This window comes from Octopus bimaculoides, chromosome 25 (genome assembly GCF_046866305.1).
Source record: "Octopus bimaculoides isolate indiv1 chromosome 25, ASM4686630v1, whole genome shotgun sequence".
Lineage (NCBI taxonomy): Eukaryota > Metazoa > Mollusca > Cephalopoda > Octopoda > Octopodidae > Octopus > Octopus bimaculoides.
This window is the reverse complement of record NC_142952.1, coordinates 10,666,371-10,690,809: the sequence shown is the minus strand read 5'-3', so window position 1 is coordinate 10,690,809 and position 24,439 is coordinate 10,666,371. Positions and strand designations below refer to the sequence as shown.

Below are 24,439 nucleotides of genomic sequence, written 5' to 3'. Positions count from 1 at the left end.
CATATGATGCCTCTTATGCCCAACTTTTTTCTCAAGATGTCCACACTCTGTTGAACATGCACACTGACATAGCACATCCAGTGAAGCATATTGGCTTCATTTCTTTCAAGCCTACACATGTCCTTGACTGTCACAGCCCATGTTCCACTGCCTTGTAGCATAGCTGTTCACGCACAGGCATCATATAATCTGCCATTCACTCTGAGAGAGAGGCCCTTTGTTGCCAGCAGAGGTAAGAGTTCTCTGAACTTTGCCCAGCCTAATCTTATTCTCACAGCTACGCTCTCAGAGCATCCACCTCTGCAACTAACTTGGTCACCTAGATAATGGAAGCTATCTACTACCTCTAGCTTACCCCACTGGCAGTTGATGAAATCTATTTTCTGTACATTTTTGCTATTTATTGTAGATAAACATATATATATATACACATATATATATATAGCCTCATCATCATGTTTATGTCATCTTTCATAGGTATTTATAAAGTCAAATATCCTTGTTTTCAAGTTAACTACTTTATTCCACTGAATGTTGCATGACATTTACCATCACCAACCAAAATGAAAATTGTAATAATATGAGTTATTTCCAATTTCAGATGTTAATCTGACTGTTTTCTGTACTAAAAATAAACAAATCAGATCTAAGAACTCCTGTGGAACAGAAAAATGTGACGGAAGCAATTGTTTCCAGAGGTAAGATGTTAATGAATTTTGGACTTGGATTTTTTATTTAACCCCTGTTCTATAGACATATTTTTTTATTTCATTTCAAGTAATCTCTCAAGTTACATTCACTTAAATTCTAACCTAATAAACAAAGATATTTCTGGTTTTCTTTTACTATATTTTTGTGCACCAACACCACAGCCCTCTTCTGCTATAGCCTTGGGCTGACCAAAGCCTTGTGAGTGAATTTGGTAGCATATATATATATATATATATATATATATATATTATCATCATCATTTAAAGGCCATTTTCCATGCTGGAACAAAGTGGAGAGTTCAACATGAGCTGGCAAGCCAGAAGAGGACACAAAGCTCCAACGTCTGCTTTATCATGGTTCCTATGGCTGATCGCCCTTCCTAATGCCAAACACTATACAAAGTGTGCCACATGCTTTTTAATCCAAATAACTGTCATTATTATACTGGTGTATGGAACATAAATTAGCATGGAATCTTAACGAAAGGTTTTAATTTAGTTCACTTTAAAACAGAAGGTTTGTATCACAGAACAAGGGGGTAGTCCCAGATGAGTTGGTATCAAAAGGGTTAATGAAGAGGGACATACCTGAAGATTATCAGCCATCATTTTATCAAAAGCAGACAAGAAATCTTCATCCTCAGTGCATTTGATATGTTTTGGCCCTCCAGTCAACACGGTGACCTGAAAAAGAGAGAGAACAAACAAATCAGAGACAGCAAATAGAGCCTGAGGAGTAGTGTAGTGTGTCATCAATAGTAGTGGCGGTCTGTGTCATGAAAAATTATCTCTAAACACACGCATATATATATATATATATATATATATATATATATATATATATATATATATATATATATATATATATATATACATAATAACAGTTGGTATAAATGTTGGCTTCTTCAATTATGTTTTACCTTGTATAGAGAGACAGGGAGAAAAATAAAGAGAGATACAGAGAAAGTTAAAATATAACCTTATCAGGAATATTCTTACCTGATCTTCAGTCTCATCTTCTCCTGCAGACTCAAGAAGATCTTCTTCTTCATCTTCTTCACTATGAACACTATTTGCATAATCTTCACCCTAGTAAAATAAAGTTAAACCATCAACACCAAAGCAAAGTCAAAGCTGCGATACGTGTCAAAGCAAAACAAAAAAACAAGAAGGTTAAGGCACTGGGCTATGATCCTACGGTCGTAAGTTCAAAATTTAGAGAAAACAAACACAATACTAATAATAACAACAATCAATGTTACTAACATCATTAACTTGACTTCCTGTACGACTCTGGCTGGGATCATCTTGACTGGTTTCACTTTCAATGAGGGTCTCATCATTGTTGACTTGAGAAAGGTTCTGACTAAGTTCCTCTGAGAAATAAAGAGGAAATTTACAGAAAATAATCCATAATCACCAAAATAAAATGAAAACGAAATTTTAAAAAAGGCATAAAAAAGGAACAATACATAAATTGACTAATAAATAATTGTAGTAAGTACCAAATGATCAGCCCTTTTGCATTTAATCCTGCCACATCCAGTACAAATATTCTACTTGTTTTATGTTAAAACTAACCAGATCCAACCTCTCACACCTACCCTACAATGTCATTCTAAAAATATACAAACATACCATTGAAATCTTGAAGCTACAAAATAATGAGCGATTAATTCAAAACAACCTGACTAAATAAGCATTACATTTGACAAAGAAATCTGAATGCTAAAGGGTTAAAGTAATGTATTTGCACCAGAAGTGTGTAGAAAAAAAAAAAAAGTCTGATGAGATCTTGGATACTTACCATCGCTTTCAATGATGGTACTGAAACCACACTCCTCTAAGCCATTAGTTTCCATCTCATCAAATGTATCGATGATTGGTAGAACTTCAGCTAGAAACAATAATCAAAGAGAAAGGTTAAGAAAAAAAAAAAAGCCCGTCAGGAAAAATGAGAAAAATTAAATGGAAGAATATTGCAATTTCTATAATTATAAATCACACCTTTATATTTTTGATTTTAACTGAAAAATCTGGTGTGGCTTATACATGGGGCAAAGCTAAAACTATGAAGGGAAAAAATTTTGTACCAAGACTTAACCGTCTCCTTCATTGGACACGAAACTCAGCTTACGAAGACTTATTGGGGCAAGCGAAAGCGAAATCGGGATGGCACCTGTGCCCAGCATCGCCTTCCTGGCACTTGTGCCCATGACATGTGTAAGGATTTTCGAGTGAGATCGTTGCCAGTGCCGCTGGACTGGCTCTTGTGTGGGTGGCACATAAAATACACCATTTTGAGCATTGGCCGTTGCCAGTACCGCCTGACTGGCCTTCGTGCTGGTGGCACGTAAAAGCACTCACTATACTCTCTGAGTGGTTGGCGTTAGGAAGGACATCCAGCAGTAGAAACTGTGTCAAATCAGATTCGAGCCTGATGTAGCCATCTGGTTTCACCAGTCCTCAGTCAAATCGCCCAACCCATGCTAGCATGGAAAGCGGACGTTAGATGATGATGATGATGATGAAGGGATGTGACTTATGCACAAATAAATATGTTATGTAGAATATGTAAGAATTCTTCCAACTCAAATGTCACAATGATGAAAAAAAAGAATTCGATATATCCAACTCACCAATCTTGGCTTTGATTTCTTTCTCAAGATCATCAACTGCCTTGTACGCATCTTCTTCACTTTCCAGTAGCTTCAGCTTAGGACGTACAGCTTCGATGGTGTCCCTCACCAAATTGTCAACGTCAACTGGGAAAGGATGATCCTCTGTCCACAATGGAAGTTTCTTTTTGAACCAATAATACCTCTGAAACAGAACATAGTAGGAAACTAAAAGTCAGAAATAAATTACAAATTTGACAAAAAAAAAAAAACAAAAAAAAAAACGTGCTCTGTGTGTTGTGACACTGGTACATGTGCTCTATATGCAACACCTACACAGGTGTTTTTACAGGTACTTCTTACATGACAACCAGCATGGAAGCCCTTTACATGGGGAATCAGCATGGGTTCCCTTCAGGTGGCACTTGCATGGATATTCCTTATGTGGCACCAACACGGAGTGCTTTGTACATGGCACCGGCACAGGTGCTCTTTATGTGGCGCCAGTATGGGTGCCTTTTAAGTGACACCTGGCGCACATGCTTTTTACGATCACACCAGCAATAGATGCTTCTTATGTGACACCAGCATGGGCACAAGTACTTACTTACTAATGGACTGACAAAAAAAACCTCAGTGATTCATGAATTTTCACTACAGCTGCGTATGCAAAATGAAGGATTGCAGCAGATAGCAAAACACTCGAGATCTGTCCAACCCATACTAGGATGGGAAAATGTATGTAAAATGAAGACAGCAGTGGTGATGGTTATGATGATGATTGAGGTGATGATAATGGTGGTGGTGATAGAGATGATGGTAATGCACAAAAAGGAACTCTACCTGGAAATATACAAGGAAATAATCCAATTTCTTCTTACTGGAACCTTTATCAAAATACTGTCCACAAGTGTCGAGCAGAACACAAACCAAACGGATGCGAAACAGATGATCAGGAAGGTCCAGAGCAGAAGGTACGTTATCTGCAATAAGAAACACAGAAAATCCATGTCAGAACTATATTATCAATAACGACGGCTCAATATTCTTAGAAATATAGATTGTCATCAATAGTAATAGAAAACGTGTGTATGTTTTAAGAGAAGGAGTGGGTACGGTAAGTTTATAGTTAGAAGCAGAAAACACAGATTCTTGTAAAAAGTTCTGACTTAATGAAAGGTATTGTAAGGTGCTCACTAGGCAGGGATGAATGACACAAAATCACAGTTAAAGATGTGAATAAAGATTTTGGATAAGTCAACTTGTCACACTTCATCCCCCTTACTTGTATATCCTCATCATTATCATTAATATCCATTTTCCAAGCTGGCATGGGTTGGACAGTTTGATAGGAGCCGATTGTGCCAGAAGACTGCAGCAAATTCCAGTGCTTGCTCCACACAAGAACTGAACTCAGTATGAAAGATAACAGACTCCTTATGAATTTTACAGTGTTGTTGCCTGCTAACAGCAGTGAAGTGGACTGAACTACTTAAGAGTCAAATGTCTTGGTAACGAGGTACAACATTAATGAATAGATCCAACTTAACAATCCACCCTCTCCAGGTCAGAAATGGTAGATGGAATTAAAAATCAGAACAACCATCAAATGAAGATGGGAGGCTGCTCAAATGGTGTACAAAATGTCACTGATAGTATCTGTTACCCAAGGGATCTAATTAGTGCCAACAGTGGAAATTAATGAAGATGTGGTAGAAGTTTAGGGAGCTGTTAGTAACAAGGGGTTTCTTTTTCTCATCCAGCTGCATGAAACATGCCATAAATGAGGTTGAAGAGTAGCAAGATACACAGCAGCATAGGATACATAAGACTGAGGGGAAGGCTTGATGTTGAAGTACATCAAAGGTAAGGACACAAAGTGAACTGGAAGAGTGCTAGAAATTAGAAGATTCAGCTAAAATTTGCAAAAAGAGATGACTAAATTCAGTGTGTGATGTAAAAGAGACAATGAGTGCAGAGTGGAAAAGTGGATAATGGTCTCAGTGAAGAGCCTCTTCAGAAGAGGGGGGTGGGAAAACATCAGTTTATTGGGGTTTACAGAAGAAATAACAAATCAAAGATAATTGGTACCATGAAGCACCACAGATCTGTCAAACCCACATATAGCAATCAGCTTAGATGTCTGGTATCTTTTCTATAGGGGTTAAATTAAAATCAGTTGATCTGATCGACAAAACAGCTTGCTTGTGAAATTCAGTGCAAGTGGCTGAGCACTCCACAGACACGTGAACCCTTAACGTAGTTCTCAGGTGAGATTCAGCATGACACAGAATGTGACAAGACTGGCCCTTTGAATTACAGGTACAATTCATTTTTTGCCAGATGTTATCCAAGGGAAAAGCAAAGGCCGATACAGCTTGGCACCAGTGATGTCACAACTCATTTCTACATCTGAGTGAACTGGAGCAACATGGAATGAAGTGTCTTGCTCAAGAACACAACACACAGCCCAGTCCAGGAATCAAACTCACTATGACTGTGAGCCCAACACTCTAACCACTGAGCCATGTGCCTTGCAGTTCAACAAGAATATGGTAACGAAAGGGTTACAAGAAGTGTGTATCATAGAACCAAGAGACATCTTGGGTAGGATGGTATCAAAAAGGTTAAATTCTACAAAGTGATTAGTAAAACAGGTAAACAGGTAAACTTGCCAACTTACCTTCTAATGATATTCCAAAAGAGATGAACGAATAAAGGACTTTGAAAATAACAGAAGATTCTACCATGCGATAGTTGTAGAGTTCTCCGAGATATTTGATTGCGCTGACTCGCCGTTGGTTGTACTTGGGATGGTTGATCTAGAAAGGACACAGAAACAGGATTTAGCTGGGGGCAGTTTTTTCCTTTCTTTTGTTGTTACCCTTTCTAATTACATTTCTAACAAATAAATTATCAATACGTTACAATTAATACAACCAACAGTTTAGGAGGGTTTAATAAAATATCTCTAACTTTACAAACTGGTTTCCATTACATCAGTGTTGACCTCTTAATATTTCCAGGGGCAGCCTGCTGGAGCCTAGCAGCAGGTATAAAAAAGGGGAATTTGACAAGACAGTCAGTCGGACACTGACCACTCGATGATGCTGCATCGAAGAGGCCAGGGAATAGAAGAAAGAAGACATGCACCCAACACCAGAGCTGAAGACACCTCTGAAAGGGGGGGCCCCGCCACGTCAAAACGGTAGAGAAGTAGGGGCCGAAACCGGACGTGGTTCCTCTTGATGATGTCTTGAGCTAACTGGATCCTATAAAGGAGCTATTGTGGTAGCAGACCATGAAACATGGTTGAAATTCCTCCTAAGGTTTTGACTGGGATTCTAATTTAAACACAAATACTTCAGTATGACAATCTCAAGTACGGTCAGGATTAAAGTTATATTGTAATCAGTGAGTTATGGCATCATTATCATTTTAGGGAGAGATCACTTTACTGTGTCAACTCAAGGGTTTCCAATTCAAGATGGATGAGTTGCTTTTCCAGGCATCCAAGTCTGTCTGTGTACAATATTCAGTCATTACTGATGGTATTTAAAAAGCACCCAGTACACATTGTAAAATGGTCGGCATTAAGTAGGGGCATCCAGCCATAGAAACTATGCTGAAGCTGACACTGGAACTAGACATAGTCCTGCAATTTGGTGGATCTTGTCAAACCATCGAACCCAACATGGAAAACAGATGATGATGATACTCTCCTATCACAAGTCATTCATTAGTGACAGCTTCCACTCTCACTTACCACTTACCATCTCTATTACAAGGTAAGGCCACCGACTTTACTGTCACAGGGCACTCCTTAGTGACTGCTATCACTCTCTCACATACTACTTCTATCCGTCTACATTACAAGTGAGACATCTCAGTCTGTGACTTGTCTCAAAGTGCAATAAGTACAAATATGAACCAATTTGAAATGTAATAACCTGTCCAACCCATGCCAGCAGGGAAAAGCAGATGCAAAATGATGATGATGGTGATGATGCAGATTACAAAATTTAGTAAATTTCAAAAAAAAAACTAACAATTTCACAATGTATTCCCTTAGGAGTGAAAATAAATTTAACATATGTCTTTATGTCTTCTGTCATGTTTACAATAAACTATTCCTGTCACTTTATATGTCTGCTGTTGTGTGACACGAGAAATACACCAAATGTACCACACTAAACCTATCGTGTTATCTGAAGCAACAATCTATGTAAATATCTGTGTTTTTAATCAAAATGGTGTAAATATTAGAGAAATAAAAAATAAAAACATATAAACAGGCTATGTATGCATGTATGTATGTGTGCTTGTGTATGCTAAAAGGTGGCTTACCTCCATTCCAATCCTGATGTCCTCCAAGATACCATCAACCACTTGAATAGCAACAAGCTCCTATAGAGCAAAACAACAAAAAAATAATAATAATAAAATAGAATAAAAGTTGAGTTAATGTCATATTCTTACACATGTGCATGCGTCCACACACACAGCTGAGAAGCATATATGAATATCAATTTTTGTTGTTGTCTGAACAACAACTTTTGTTCTCATTCATTAGGAAAAAAATTATTAAATTTTTGATCATATTCCTTTTAAATTCATAACTATAGTTTAAATCAAAGAAATGAGTGTGTGGTATTACAACAAGCAATACATCATTCTTTACTATATTTTTTTAATTTTTATTAAATGAATTTAACAAAAATGATTTTTTGGCCCACATGCGGTTTTCGTTAAATGAGAATTTGATTTTGTGCATATATATATATATATATACATACATACATACATACATACATACATATGGAGCCAATTTGTTCAACCAAACTCTCAAAGGCAGTGCCCCAGCATGGACACAGTCCAATGACAAACAAGTAAAAAGAGGACAAATGGCACAAGGTCATTTGAAAATGTAAATGCTGCCAAAGTTAAATACAACACAAGTCACAAGACAGAAACTGCCAGCTGGTTGAACAACTCCAGAATTAACATTGCTGCCATTCTGGCCAGAAACTAGAAGATATATTTTTTTCAGGAAATTGAAAGTACTTACATGATATGGGGCTAAGCCAGCCAAGAGGTTGGCAGCACAGTGAATGGAATTGTAACGGATATTCCAAACAGCTGTCAGGCACTTGGTAGCATAGAATGCAACCTGCCAACAAAATAAACAAAATATTATGAAGAATAGACAACAAAATACGGAATTAATAAAACAAATGAACTTTAAAGAAATAATTGTCATTTTCAATAGAATTGAAATGAAATCACGGGGGTATATGATTGTGTGTGTGCGTATGTGTGTATGCCTAATGGAAGTGGGGTGGTTCATCTTTGTTCACTTAGTATTTGGGTTTATTTTTTGATTTGGTTGAATCTTGGTTGTTTTTTTGTTTTTTTTTTTGTTGGTCTGTTATTTTTAGCGTTTTGACAGAAAAAAAGTCATTCTAAAATAGTTTTTTAACGTAAGCGTGTCCAAACAAGTTGAATGCTTACACAGAACAGGTTTTACAGCCACATCATTCAAATCGACTGAGTGAAACCAGGCTTGGCTGCTAGTATATATATATATATATATATATATATATATATATATATATATGTGTGTGTGTGTGTGTGTGTGTGTGTGTGTGTGTGTGTGTATTCAAGCACACAAACAAAATATAAAATGCATTACAAAACAACATTTAAAACAAAAATTTCTCTGAGGAACTGTATTGAAAAAGAACAAATGAATTTGCCTTATTATATGAATATATTGATTAATGATGTAAAAAAAACTAATAAAATGCATCTAAGTCAAGCATGCTAAGTAAATCTTCATTAAGCATTTTTCTAATTAAATATGAATTAAATATGTCTTACCTCTGGATTATCCCAATCTAATTTCCTCATCTGCCGTAATACCTGCCAAATAAAACATTTAAAATACTTTAGGATAAACAGATTTGATAAACAGCATCTTTGAAAAATCTGATTATGAAACTGATGTCATGTTGGAAGCTAAACCACAAAGGTGCACAACCAACATGGACATAGTTCAATCGTTGTTACTATTTCTATATCTGTGTCTCCTCCCAGTAGCTGATATACACCTACAAGACTATATCACCACCACAACCACTTCTCAGTTAATGATATTTATGTATATCTAAAATTTCATTGTCCAATAGGTCCTTCTTTTAAAGCCAGCAAGATGAATTTTTGAAGGAATGTTGAAGTTATTACTAGCAGATCAAACAACTACATAAGGACTCCTTAGTTAACTCAAGAGAATCCCTTCCTTGCCCTGCCATCAGAGGTAACACTTCCCTCAGTTAATGATTCTATAGTTGGCTGAAGAAAGCCTTTCCCAACCAAAAACTCCCTAGTTGACTCAAGAGAATCCCTTAATTGCCATCAAAGGCAATAACTTCCAAATGTTTCCCACCCACAGCTTATCTTCTAAACCAGGGGTTTTCAAACTTTTTAACTTGCGGACCCCTTTATATTTCAGGCTTTACCTTAGGGACCCCCTTATAAACGCTTATGAAATTTATACATAAATATTTGCTTAAAATAACATATATTTTTACATTTATTTATTTAACAGTATTTAACAAATAGGTTTATTGTCAATTAAAAGATTTCGATTAAAAAACATGTATGAAATCAAATCGCCCATAAAAAGTATTTGCTGTCAACGGACCCCTGTCTTCTCCTTGCGGACACCCTGTGGTCCCGGACCACAGTTTGAAAACCCCTCTTCTAAACAATTCAATATCATCATCATCATCACCAGCTATTCTCAATAGTTCAAAACAAAAAATATCTGACCGCTACATAACAATATAAAAGGAGACAAAAAGAACACACATCTTGTTAAAGGCAGCTAATGGTGGAAGTAAGTTTGTCTACCTTCATATAGAAAACAAAAAATAGAGAAGGGAAGTTTGTTGCTATCACCTTTTCCGTGGTGACCTTTGACAGATCTTTATAAAGTAGCTTGCGTATATATTCATGCATAGGAGGGCGTACTTTCTTCACCATTTGCGGTACTTCAGGTGGATTACTGTAGTAATAAGCATTTTCTATCATTGTGATGTACCTGCTATCCAAATGAAGGGCAGCTTTTTTCCGCATCACCACGTCCTGAAGACAAAAACAAAAGATATAAGGAAAAAAATTTATGTCAAAACAAGCAGTGATTAAATATATTCTGAGATAATTAGTTAAGGTTTTCAGTTTGTTAATCTCATCTGTAAACATGTAAAGATGTTTAACCCTTACTGTACAAGAACCAAGTATAGTTGGGACCATGCATGTGCACTTACGACAGGAGTTAACTTGTTTTTGATAGCAGAGTACTTCCCAGAATCCTATACATTTCATATAAAATACTACACATATTTTTACTGACCAATAGAAAGGAGATTACAAGAACTGATTTGCATATGATTAGCATGTTACCTAAGCAGCAAAAATTTAATCAGCGCAATTAGGGTTAATATATAAACTAACTTGTGGTAGCTACATCCCTTGATGTCGTGAGTTTAATCCCTTCTTGATACCACCCCATTTATGACCTGGTTTTGTGAATCAATCAAACTCTTAAAATGTTCAGGTGCAGCTGTGTAGTAACTTAGCTTCCAAGCCATATGGTTTCAGGTTCAGTCCCACTGCTTGGCACCATGGGCAAGTGTCTTCTACTATAGCCTCAAGCCAACCAAAGCCTTGTGAGTGAATATGGCACACAGAGACTGAAAGAAGCCTGTCATATATATATACACACACACACACACACACACAGAATACACAGAGCAATATATACAAATATGCCAACACACACACACACACACACACCCAAATACTAATACACAAAATCAGACAGACACACACATACACAAACAGCAATACATACATAAACATACCAACACATACACAGCAATATACACATAACTATAACCATCCATACAAGCTACACCACTCAATAACACAGAATAACAAAATAGTGAACAACGGAAGGTTCGGAAGAAATAAGGTGACCGCTGAGTTGGTATCCATCACTACAACATAAGAACAAATAATGGACGTCGTCATTGTTTAGCCACAGGTCAGTAAGCTCAGACTGAACAAAGTTATGATTTGGCTGCTATTTCTAGAGTCGGACCCCTCACTGGCCTCGTGCATAACAATGGTAATGATGATGATGCTAGACCAACTGGATGTACTTACAAGATAGACTTTAGTTCTATGATGAGAATCCATCTGTCTGTAAAGATATCGTCCACACGTTTCGAGCAAAGCACAAGCCATTTCTATATTGTGGTGAGTGAAATCCACTAATAAATTCTGGGGAAAAAAAAAAAAAAAAAAAAATCAAGAGCAATGAATAAAATAACTTGTGGTAGTTACATCCCTTGATGTAGTGAGTTTAATCCCTTCTTGATACCATCCCATTTATGACCTGGTTCTGTGAATCAATCAAACTCTTAAAATCTTCAGGTGTGGATGTGTAGTAACTTAGCTTCCAAGCCACATGGTTTCAGGTTCAGTCCCACTGCTTGGCACCATGGGCAAGTCTCTTCTACTATAGCCTCAAGCCAACCAAAGCCTTGTGAATGAATATGGCAGACGGAGACTGAAAGAAGCCTGTCATAGATATGTGTGTGTCTTGTGTATGTGCCTGTCTCCCACCACTGCTTGACAACCAGTATTGGTGTGTTTACATCCCGATAACTTAGTGGCTCAGCAAAACAGGCTGATAGAATAAGTACCAGGTTATAATATAACAAGTACTTGGATCAATAAGTTCAACTAAAATTCTTCAAGACGGTATCCCCAGCATGGCCACAGTCTAACGACTGAAACAAATAAAAGAGATTTAAATTAAAAAATCCTTCCCCAATGACTATGTAAAAACATTTGGTTCAGTTATCTTCCAAATAGCTGTCTTAGTCATCTTTACTAAATCCCTGAAGAATTGTGTCATGCTTTCAATTCATGAAACAACAACAGCAAGAAAATTTAAAAAATAAACTTTCAAAAAGGAAATGCAAATTTTTACCTTAAGACAAAATAGTGTCTCTGTCTTGGGGAACATCTTAAACTTCACCAGTTCACCTACCAAACAGATAATGAAAAAAAAAGAGGCGAGGTGAGATGTATAAAAATAAACAACCAACCAAATAAACAATCAAATTTATAATGTTACAAAGTAGTCTATGATTTGTTAAACCTGACTCCTTGAGAGGAAGCCCCGTTTTTTGGTCATAAGAATTTTATCCAAGTAAAGCAACATAGTAACGTCACATAATTCTTTATGCTCAGAAACTTTTTTCAATGGAACGATCAAGCTTCGACATTAGACTGGGAGTCACGCGAGTTTTGATTGCAGGTAAGCATATAAAATATGTGCAATGCTACAGTAATATTAGAAAAATAATGACCTTACAATTCAAATTTCATCTATGTTTTAATTATTTATGTCTTATTTATGGTGGAATCGGTAGAGCATCACTATGCAAATGCCATGTTGTATTTAGCTTTGTCTTTAATCATTCAGAAAAGTGAGGCAAAAAGGGTGGGGTAATATACATTGCAAACAGGTAACTGGGCTGGGGTAGATGTAATTGACTGTAACCCTACCCCACAACATGCGTCATTATGTGTCTATGTTTGAAAATATGAAACTATTTCATAAGTTTAAAGGAATGAAAACATTTTCTAACAAACACAAGGCCAATAAATTGTAGGTGGTGGAGGCCACTGTTGATGACACTGATCCCAGTTCACAACTGATGGTTTTATGTCCCCAGAACAGATAAAAGGCAAAAATCAACCTTAAAGAAACACATTGAAATACCACAAGGAATTTCTGCCAGATGCTCTACCAATTCTGTCACTCAAAAGTCATTAGAGAAACAAAAAGTTTACTAACCAATAAAACGTACAGTTTTCAACTTGGATTCAATGTTAATTTGGTCTTTCTTGCGTATCTGGAAAAAAAACAGATAAATGAAATCATCAGTTAAACAAAGAGATCGTTTACCTCTTACAGCATTTAAATAACAAGTTCAGTTAAAAAGATGCTTCTTTTTTAATGTGAAGATCATCAACTTTATAGAAATGCTTGAAGGCCCAGATTGGATATCCTTAACCCTTTAGCATACACATTATTCTGTCAAATGTAATGCTTATTTATACACATAGCTTTGAATGAATCATGCATGGTCTCGTAGCTTCAAGATTTCAATGATGTGACTGTGTATTTCTAGAATGACATTGTAAGGTCAGTGTGAGAGGCCCAGATCTAACCAGTTTGAACCTAAAACAAGTGAAATATTTGGGCTTGACATGGATGGTTTAAGTGTTAATGGGTTCAAGTTCCTTCCTACATTCTCTTTGTGGGGATTGATAAATACAAGTGTCAGGTAGAATTATTTTATTGGCTATGCCCCTCACCCACTTGCTACAAGTTTGTAGCCTGGTACCAATACATAAGAAACCCTCCAAAATACTAGCAATAGAATGAGAGCTATTCACTTAGTTATATCATCTATCAAACTAAACACAGCAGACTGTATATTTTATACAATGGTCCAATGCCACACATCATAGAGGAGTGGGATGTTAATTTAAAACATCCAGCATATGACTGGTACTTAGTGAACATTATCCCTGGACAAACAAAACTGTCAACACTAGTAGGAACTGTACATGTAAATAGGTGCATCAAACAAAAATACTTTGTAGTAGTTACATAGTGAGTTATGTCCCCCAACACTAAAAGAGAACTTAGCTACTCAAAAAAATAAGATATTGATAAAATAAATATCTAATTTAATACTGCAGGTGAATATAATTGATTGAAAACAAAACAGAAAAAAAAAATCACTATAGAGGTGCTTCAGCATGGCCACAATTGAAAAGACAGAACAGTAAAAGGATACAAGAAATAACAAAGTACTTACATGCCAGCGAAAGTCTCCTTTCAGCAAATGTACAAGATCGTTGGCAACATCTGGCATACAAGGGTACAAAGTAGCCACAAGTCGGGAGTAAAAAGGTAACAAATCGTATCTGGAAATAATCAATGGAAGAGAGAGAGAGAGAGAAATAATAATCAGTTGTTGGTAGTGTTATTTAACCCCAGGTCAACTCCATGATCAAAACCACTTCTGCTTTTTCTATTATCAAGGTCTACATTTCTCAAAGTGTTTGTTAGTTTCATCAATAATGTTCAATCAGCTGAATCACTCTGTAAGTGGTTGAGTATTCCACAGATATATGGACCCTTAACATCATTCTCAGGTAGAATCAGTGTGACTGTATGACAAAGTTGTACCTTTACATTACTGGTTACAATTCAGTCAACAGGCTTCAGCGCAGTTTCCATTTCTCCAACTTCATTCTCAAGGTTTGAGTTGACCCCCAGGCAATGGTAAAAGACAGAAACCCAAGATAGCACACAATGGGATTGAAACTGAGGCCTCATGGTTGCCAAGTGAACTTTAAGAAGTTCACATCTTAGCCATTCCGCCAAATCAAAGGAAATTACTATTCCCTTCAAACTTTGCCATTGTGACCGGGATGTCAATGTTTTGAAAACTGGCTTATTTTCCATTACATTCCAGACAGATTCAGCGCTGAGTTGCTGAAGCAGAAATATCATTATAGCAAATGTTCTTTTCAATATCACAGATTTGCTTGTTAGATACTTGACCATAACCACTTGAGTATGTCCCATAGCGGTTGACAATACATGCATCTCTAATCATAGGAAGCATCATAGCTATATAATGTTGAGAGGGATTCTTCAGAGTTTGAATAAACATAAGAAAAGAAAAGTTCAAAGGAAGTATTAGTAATTTTTCATACTTTCTAGGGGTAAACAAATAGGAAATAACAGTTACTACCCAAGGACAAAATCTATGCCACACAATCTAATAGATTTACTAACCTGGTTCTGTGAACTGTGAAAAGAGCCCTGACCAATTTCTTTCTATTTGTCTTGGTATTGAAGCTCATGCAAAAATCAACTGCATTCTGAAAGTAAATGAACACTCTTTGCATTATAAAACTGCTCTGTCAAGTTGTTCAGACTTAGACAAAAAACACTTTATATATTTATGTTTAAATTACATCATCAACCACATTAAAAGAAGCACCCAATACACACTAAAGTAGTTGGCATTAGGAAGGATATCTAACCAAAGAAACTATGCCGCCAGAGTTGACACAAGAGCACGATGTAGTCCTAGGATTCATCAGATCTTGTGAAACCCATCTCAGCATGGAATATGAACATTAAATGAAAAATATAATACAGAGTACATTAATATTAGAAAATATTAGTATTGGTTTCAAATTTTGGCACAAGGCCAGCAAGTTTGGGGAAAGGGGTAAGTTGATTATATTGACCACCAGTGCTTAACTGGTACTTAACCCCAAAATGATGAAAGGCAAAGTTCACCTCAATGGAACTAAGAATATAAAGACAGATGAAATGCTGCTAGGCATTTTGTGCTAATGATTCTACCAGCTCACCACCAAAGTATATCAATGAAGGTTTCAAACTTTAGCACAAAGCCAGCAATTTCAGAGACTGGGGTGGTGGGGGTCAAATATATCGGCCCTAATGCTCAACTGGTATTCATTTTATTGACTCCAAAAGGATGAAAGGCAAAGTTGGCCTCAGCAGAATTTGAACTCAGAACAAAGACAGACAAAATGCAGTCAAGCTTTTTGCCCAGTATACTCTTTTACTCTTTTACTTGTTTCAGTCATTTGACTGCAGCCATGCTGGAGCACCGCCTTTAGTCGAGCAAATCGACCCCAGGTCTTATTCTTGCCACCTTTAATGTACTTTGATGTATTAATATTAGAGTACATTAAAGGTGGCGAGCTGGTAGAATCGTTAGCACACCTTAATATTAATATATCAAAATACATTAATATTACAGAGTACAAATAAAAGTTTAAGCCACTGTAGCCATACATAGCACCTGATGATGAATCAGCACTTAACTATTTGAATCGTTATGCTTTATAAACATAAGTAAATGAAAATCTTTGCTTTGTGAAAGATGGGAATTAAAAGCCAGAAAAAAATGTTTTTTTTTTTTTTTTTCATGATTATAAAAATAATTAAAACACCAACTTCCTTCACTGCAGACAACACCAACATCAAAATCACAATTATTACTAACACCAGCACCAATTCCACAGCCAACGCCACCAGTAATAATTAATAACAAAACTCAAGTGGTACCTTGTCAATCAGTTCTCTGTTAACACAATTCGGTAAAGACTGAAGAAAAGTATCAAACTGAGCTTTCATCAGATGGCCCGTGTCACCTTCTTCTTCTGCAATTAGAACAACATTCATTTATTAACACCAACAAACAAATAGTACAAGAAAGGTAACTTAAGTGTTCATAACAACAACAATTCTTTCTAATTTTGGCACAGGGCCAACAATTTTAAGAGGAGGGGGTATATAGTTGATTACATCAACTCCAGCACTTGACAGTCATGTTTCAGATTCTTTCATTATTTTGGGGGTTGCTAAAATAAAATCCCAGTCAAATGCTGGTCCGACATCATGTGTCAGAACATGTTACTGTAAAGGCGGTGAGCTGGCAGAATCGTTAGCACGCCGGGCGAAATGCTTAGCGGTATTTCGTCTGCCGCTACGTTCTGAGTTCAAATTCCGCCGAGGTCGACTTTGCCTTTCGTCCTTTCGGGGGTCGATAAATTAAGTACCAGTTACGCACTGGGGTCGATGTAATCGACTTAGTCCCTTTGTCTGTCCTTGTTTGTTCCCTCTATGTTTAGCCCCTTGTGGGCAATAAAAAAATAAGAATATGTTACTGTAATAAAAGAATGTTTTGTCTAAGGTTTAACACGTTAGTAATTATAACACACATAGTGTTTAGATATATATTGATGTGTCCCAATTGAGTAGAAGTGAGCTGAGCCAACAACAATCATGTTATTATATGTAACAAGATATTATATGTAACAAGAAATTAACAAGATATGAACCAGTGACTTTCTTCTTAATAAGGTTACTCTACCAGCTGAGCCACTTGAAATTTCTGTTGTCACATGACGAACCAAACCCTAACCCCAACCCATCTATCTCTTTCAGAAGGATCCACCTTCTACCAAGAGAACATGCATTGCCAAATTCTTTGAAACCACATGTTACCATGTTAAAAAGGAAGGACACATTGGATAATGTAGTGCTTGGAATATGTACAAAAATAAGATGGGATGGTTATGGTTGGAATGTCTTTGATCAGGGTACTATGGCTTTGGTTTTTTATTCCATACTTGTACAGATTGTAGAGAAATATTCAACACTCTCAGACCAACAGCATCACCCCACCATGCCCCATGGTCTTAGGTTCCTCCAGGAATTTTCCTTTCTGCTTCCTGTAGAATGGTCAACATTCAACACCAACTCATGACCAACAATAACCTTAATCCACCTGGTCAACCACAGCTGACATGGTCACCCATCACCACACACAAATTAACATAATTATCTCACCTGTAATACCCTATACTACCCAGTCACTCAATTCACAGATAACCAGTCATGCTACAGGATTGCATGACCAGCTAGAAATAGCTGCCAAATCTAAATCCATCATTTGAAATGGAAGGACATATTACACACAATATGTACCTAGATACTTCTAGAATTTGGGAATAGTCAAACCTGGAATGTCTCTGATCATAATTCTGCTCCATCGGAGCTTCCCAAAACAACACCAGTAACCTCTTAAATTTAAAAAATAAACATAGGCGCAGGAGTGGCTGTGTGGTAAGTAGCTTGCTTACCAACCACATGGTTCCAGGTTCAGTCCCACTGCGTGGCACCTTGGGCAAGTGTCTACTACTATAGCCTCGGGCCGACCAAAGCCTTGTGAGTGGATTTGGTAGACGGAAACTGAAAGAAGCCCGTCGTATATATATATATATATATATATATATATATATGTGTGTGTGTGTGTGTGTGTGTGTGTGTGTGCCTGTGTTTGCCTCCTCCCCCCACCAACGCTTGACAACCAATGGTGGTGTGTTTACGTCCCCGCAGTCTGAAACAAATAAAAGAATAAAAGAATAAAAGAATATATAAATTGCTCAGTTCTTGGCAAGATACCAACCGATATCTGGCTGATGAATCATGTCCAATTCTTCCTCGATGTCATCGTCTTTTAAACGCTCCTTATTGTCATCTTTGTCCTTCACGAGCGTCTCTACAGGGAGTTCCTTCTGTTCAAATTCGATTTCCGGGTCAATGTCTTCAATTTTCAGAGTTTCAATATCTGGTGAAGTCAAAGACAAAAAGACAATAAACTAGAAATCACCATCACCCCTGACTATCATTTATCAAAACTACATCAGTAAATCTGAACACACCACACATCCATCTCTACTTTGTTATAGTACACAGTAACATTATCATCGACATCATTGTCAGCTTGTGCCAACTAAAACCTCAATGTGTTTGTTCAAACTACTAGAAATAACAGCCAAGTTCCCTCAAATCGCATCCACACCTAACAATCATTGGACAATTTAGTCCTGAAACCAGAACACCTTTAGAACTGACAAGTAGCTCATCAACAACCTCGCAACCATCTCACATATACATACATACATACGAAGAAAATGTTCTCTATGTGGCCTGTGTGTTTTCTGTACTCTGTTTATCATTTTGTCTACGTTTTGTTTGCAATGTCCTGTACCCAGATATGCATCTATATATACAGGTAGATGTAGGTATGTACATACATGTACGTATATATGCATATACTCATTATATATATATATATATATATATATATACTAGCAGCTAAGCCCGGTTTCACCCGGTCAGTTTGGATGATGTGGCTGTAAAAACTGCTCTGTGTAAGCATTCGACTTGTTTGGGCACACTTACGTTAAAAAACAATTTTAGAATGACTTTTTTCTGTCAAAACGCTAAAAATAACTGACCAACAAAAAAAAAAAACAACCAAGATTCAACCAAATCAAAAAATAAACTCAAATACTAAGCGAACAAAGATGAACCATCCCGCTTCCATTGCGCGTGCACACAAACACACCCAGATTTACATATCCCCCCCCCCTTTTACATACACACATATATTCACACACAGTTGAAACGCTGTTTGATTTATTTTTTCAGCGTACAATTTTCATCATCCCACTACCAAGTATGACATCAGCCCTTCTTTTCTCAATCATAAACACAAGAGTATTATTATAGTAGATTATCTCGGTAACCATGGGAGCTATGAAAAAAAATACAAAGCTCAGCATCACCACTGGATCATTCTACACTTCTGTGTAATTTTTTACACAATTCCACCCAGCCATTTGACCGTGAATCCCAAGACAAGAAAGAATCGCCCATGTCAAATTTATATATATATATATATATACACACACTCACATACACACACTCACATACACACACTCACACACACACAATGGGCATCTTTCAGTTTCCATCTACCAAATCCACTCACAAGGCATTGGTTGACCTTTGACTATAGTTGAAGACACTTGCCCAAGGTGCCACATAGTGGGACTGAACCCAGAACCATGTGGTTGAGAAGCAAACGTCTTGGCACGCAGCTACACTTGTGTCTAATATGTTAATATTTCCCATCTATTTACCACTTACATGAAACAACAACAACAATATCAATAACGAAAAGTGTACCTTCTTCCAAGGCGGTAACATCTTCTTTGGTCTCATCTTTAGATGACGCATGTTCACTTTCTTTGTATAGGATCTATGGGGAATAAAATATATATATATCTAATCAATGCTTAATTATTGCTTAATTAATAATGCTTAATTATTTGGAGAATAATGAAGACAGAGAATTGAAATATTGATATTTATGTATCATAAATTAATTCAGAAGCTCAATGGCAGGGCAACAGTGTAAGAATGGTTAATCAATATTAGGAAGAATTCTGCTGCCATGTCAGTAAAACAAGAAGGAAGCTGCAAAGAAACTGAACCAGTAACAGGTTGGATTCCTTGTTAGAGCTGTAGCAATCCCCTTTTCATAGAAATTACCTTTGCATCAGCAAGAAGGCCATATATTGTTATACCTTAACTCTTCTATAAATATGAATGGAGAGTAAGCCTCTATGCAGATACTCAAGTTGCTAGAAATAATAGCCAAATCATCAGCTATATTCCTGGTATCAATTTTTTTAGTCAGTCCTTATGACACAAAGGGATATGGTGTATCTGTTCTAAAACCAGAACACACATGGAATATATTATGATGATAACATTCCAATGGAGCAGTGTTTCCAACATGGACACAATACACCAAACAGAAATGCCAATTACTGGACCAAATTTGCCCGAGGCACAATTCCTTAGGGTCAAGTTATCTCCAGAAGCTTCAAATCTCAAGTCATTTTGGAGTTGTAGCTATTCTTATTTCTTTATTGCCCACAATGGGCTAAACATAGAGGGGACAAACAAGGACAGACAAAGGGATTAAGTCGATTACATTGACCCCAGTGCGTAACTGGTACTTAATTTATCGACCGCGAAAGGATGAAAGGCAAAGTCGACCTTGGCAGATTTGAACTCAGAACGCAATGGCAGACGAAATAGTGCTAAGCATTTCGCCCGGCATGCTAATGTTTCTGCCAGCTCGCCATTATAGCTATTCTGCTACTTCCAACATTGATCAACAAATTATAACAACGACGACAACAACAACAATAAAGATACTTACCCCTGGAATAAGAGATCTGAGATCAGGTAAGGATTCGTAGAAAGTTCTAGTGTCTTCATCCTCAAACAGGCTTGTATCTCCTTCATAATGGAACTAAGCAATAAAGGCAATCATTAATAAAATTAATTAGGTTTCTAAAACAGAAAAATTTATAATGAATTCACAAAAACTAAAACAAAGAAGTGAAACGGTAACATTACTAACGAAATGTTTTAGTTTTAACAAATTTGACAAGTATTTCATTAACTTCAAACCAACTTCTATCTAACTTAAAGGAGTAGGCCATCATCATATGTATCTTGTAACAAATGTCACACTGTGTCTTCACCAATACATTTCTCTCTCTCAACAGCCAATAGCACCTGGTTATAAGCAGATATGATGGTGGTTTGCAGGTGTAAACATGGGTAGGACTGTTAACATATTGTTTGTTAAACTGATATCACATCATCCTGTCGGATAGGGCTAAGGGAGTCAACAAAGAACATGGCCAGACTTCCAGTTTAACTAACATGGAATGAATAAATTACTTTGTGGGAAGCATTTAAGTAATTAATTCTATAAACACCTCTTCAAACATTGATCTGGCACCTAATCTAATTAAACATCAATATAATGACAGTATAGGTGTTGCTATGTAGTTAAGAAGCTTGCTTCCTAACCACATGGTCTCAAGTTCAATCTGATTATATATCATCGTGGCCAAGTGTTTTCTACTATTGGCTGATCAAAGCCTTGAGAGTGGATTTAGTAGATGGAAACTGAAAGCCTATTGTGTGTGTGTGTGTGTGTGTGTGTGTGTGTGTGTGTGTGTGTGTGTGAGTATACTAGGTTTGATATCACATGATCATCACTGTTAAATATGTAAATTTGTTCATTTCCAATCTTCCATGAAAAACCTATCTGAAAATGGGGAAATAGCTTTCCTGGGAACAGGTGAGAGTTGCTGGCAAGAAAGGCATCCAACTACAGAAAATCTACCGCAGCAAATTCCGTCTGACTCTTGGAGAAGGGGGAGGAGGAGGAGGAAAAAAAGAAAGAAAAGAGAAAAAGGAGGAGAGGAGGTTGTATTTTTAAATTACTTACTTCAGCATTTTTAATGGGGTTGAAGATGTCAAACATAGCGCCTTCTGAATCTTGTTTAAGCTCTGAAAAGAAATTAATTATTAACACTTCATTGAGACTATTATCAACACTAATTATTTCAATTCAGAATCAATTATTGACATCTAAAATACAATGACAGGCAAGGATGGACACCATATTGTCATTTTATGGACACCATACAGTCATTTTATGGACACCATAGTCATTTAAATTTTAGAATCAACCATAGAATCTAACCTCAATTCTATTCTGTTACACTACATAAAATCAATACATGTAAAAGCCTATCAATCAATTATCAATCAAACTTATCAATAACAAACCCCTATTACTAAAACTACCACAACATTAAAACTACTACTACTACTAAAACAACAGAAGTGAGCAAATACAAAAAAACCATCTACACTTACCTTCTTCAGGCAGGTCAGGGATTTCTTCATCAAGAAGATCCTGAATAGAAATATATAATTTATCATGGAGGGCACTCTAATTCATTACACCACAAAATACTGTGTTCTTGTAGTCACTATCTAGAGGTGAGTCACCTTACTGGAGCTTCATCTGTCTATGGTCTAACCACAGGACTGCCAGATAACAAAACACTTGTCAATTTTATGTGCAGTGGCAAGTGAGTTGACAGAATTGTCAGCATGCCAAACAAGATGCTTAATGGCATTTCATCCGTCACTATGTTCAGAGTTCAAATTCAACTAAGATTGGCTTTGCCTTTCGTACTTTCAGAGTCAATAACATAAGAAATAGTTGAGCACTGGAGTCAATTTAATCAACTTGACCCCTCCCTCCAAACTGCTGGCCTTGTGCCAAAATTTGAAACCAATTTTATATGTAGTGACCCTATGCCAACTGAGGAGACTGTAAGCAAGCACTCAACATGGAAGAAATCCATGTTGTTGCTATTGTAGCTAAGAATAGCCTATATATATATATATATATATATATATATATACACACATATATATATATATATATACATACACACATATGTATATATACATACACAACAAGCTTTTTCATTTTCAGTCAACCAAATCCACCTACAAGGCTTTAGTCGACTTGGATCTATAGCAGAAGTCACTTGCCCAAAGTACCACATAGTGGGACTGAACACTAACCCACATAACTGGGAGGCAAGCTTTTTAACCACACAGCCACACTTGCACCAAATAATGTACTGACACCAATGTTCACTTTGTATGGCTGGAATAGTGTTGGCTTCCACCACCACAATCTACAAGAGCTCTAAAAGTAAAAGCTCACAAATGTAAATGAAGGACAAAACATATCAACGTACTGCGAGTGTGTATGTGTTCTGTTGTAATTTTTGGTAATTTACTATAGCTGTTTCATAATTTTCTTTCCTCTCGTTGCTCAGTTCCCCTTTCGTCTGAAAGTAAATGAAGAAATATTCCAATCAAAACATATTTTACATGCCATGTGATTTAGATATACTAAGAATATATCTTGACAGCATTTTGGTGTTGCTCACCCTGTATTCAGTACAAAAACAAAAGTTTAAAAAAAACTGAAATCTTTGCTCTAGGTTGCATAGCATTGGTGGTTTGAGAGTCTGTAGGAATACTGAAAAAATAAGACAGAACTCATCATGGAAGGAAAATGTTCTGTTATATGGCCATTTCCATAACTGAAAGAGTACCATTTAATGGCTATTATATCTGACCACTATGCAGATTCTGCTGTACAGTGAAGTGATCCAGCCTCTGATATCAGCAACTTTGAGAATAGCCATCATGCAAACCCTAAGCCTGCACCATACTTAGGCCTGGCTGATGAATCAGCACCCAAAATAATGAAAAAAAGAAAAAAAAGACATGAACTGGAATAGCAGACAATTAACCTCTTTCTTTCTAGTATGCACCATTTCCCAGGTTGATACTTCCAGGACCAACCTCAGAGATGTCTGTTTGGAAATATTCCCTTATAGTGACATTCCTGTGCCCTTTGTCAATCTTTTTCCTCACACACACTTTCAATATCCTCCTACTAAGTCATGATGGTATCATCGAGCTTGGAACCAGAGCACTTATTTACAATCCACTAAAGCAAGCCAGAGACTATCTTAGTTATTTACACACAAAGCGAAATCGTCATGGCATCTGTGCCCAGTATCGCCTTCCTGGTACTTGTGCCGGATGACATGTGTAAAGACATCGAGCGAGATCGTTGCTAGTGCCAC

General features: G+C 36.8%; 1 protein-coding gene across 18 annotated transcripts in view; it reads right to left on the bottom strand.

Moving 5' to 3' along the window:
* The window catches only part of LOC106869790 (regulator of nonsense transcripts 2), an 80,794-nt gene that overhangs the window by 11,606 nt on the left and 44,749 nt on the right, over positions 1-24,439 (bottom strand). For all 18 annotated transcript variants that reach the window (XR_016238348.1, XR_016238349.1, XR_016238346.1 and 15 more), the window contains 23 exons: positions 23,537-23,629; positions 22,635-22,674; positions 22,201-22,262; positions 21,115-21,207; positions 20,070-20,142; positions 18,502-18,663; positions 16,596-16,690; positions 15,285-15,370; positions 14,296-14,404; positions 13,263-13,320; positions 12,390-12,445; positions 11,558-11,674; positions 10,289-10,474; positions 9,209-9,250; positions 8,397-8,498; positions 7,676-7,735; positions 6,012-6,150; positions 4,172-4,311; positions 3,350-3,533; positions 2,518-2,607; positions 1,977-2,086; positions 1,710-1,799; positions 1,299-1,394 (listed from right to left, as the gene is read on the bottom strand). Coding sequence is in view for 13 of the 18 variants with exons in the window: in XM_089341877.1 (XP_089198003.1) it covers positions 1,299-1,394; positions 1,710-1,799; positions 1,977-2,086; positions 2,518-2,607; positions 3,350-3,533; positions 4,172-4,311; positions 6,012-6,150; positions 7,676-7,735; positions 8,397-8,498; positions 9,209-9,250; positions 10,289-10,474; positions 11,558-11,674; positions 12,390-12,445; positions 13,263-13,320; positions 14,296-14,404; positions 15,285-15,370; positions 16,596-16,690; positions 18,502-18,663; positions 20,070-20,142; positions 21,115-21,207; positions 22,201-22,262; positions 22,635-22,674; positions 23,537-23,629 (2,283 nt within the window). In the remaining 5 variants the exon portion in view is untranslated. The remainder of the gene's footprint in view (positions 1-1,298; positions 1,395-1,709; positions 1,800-1,976; positions 2,087-2,517; positions 2,608-3,349; positions 3,534-4,171; positions 4,312-6,011; positions 6,151-7,675; positions 7,736-8,396; positions 8,499-9,208; positions 9,251-10,288; positions 10,475-11,557; positions 11,675-12,389; positions 12,446-13,262; positions 13,321-14,295; positions 14,405-15,284; positions 15,371-16,595; positions 16,691-18,501; positions 18,664-20,069; positions 20,143-21,114; positions 21,208-22,200; positions 22,263-22,634; positions 22,675-23,536; positions 23,630-24,439) is intronic.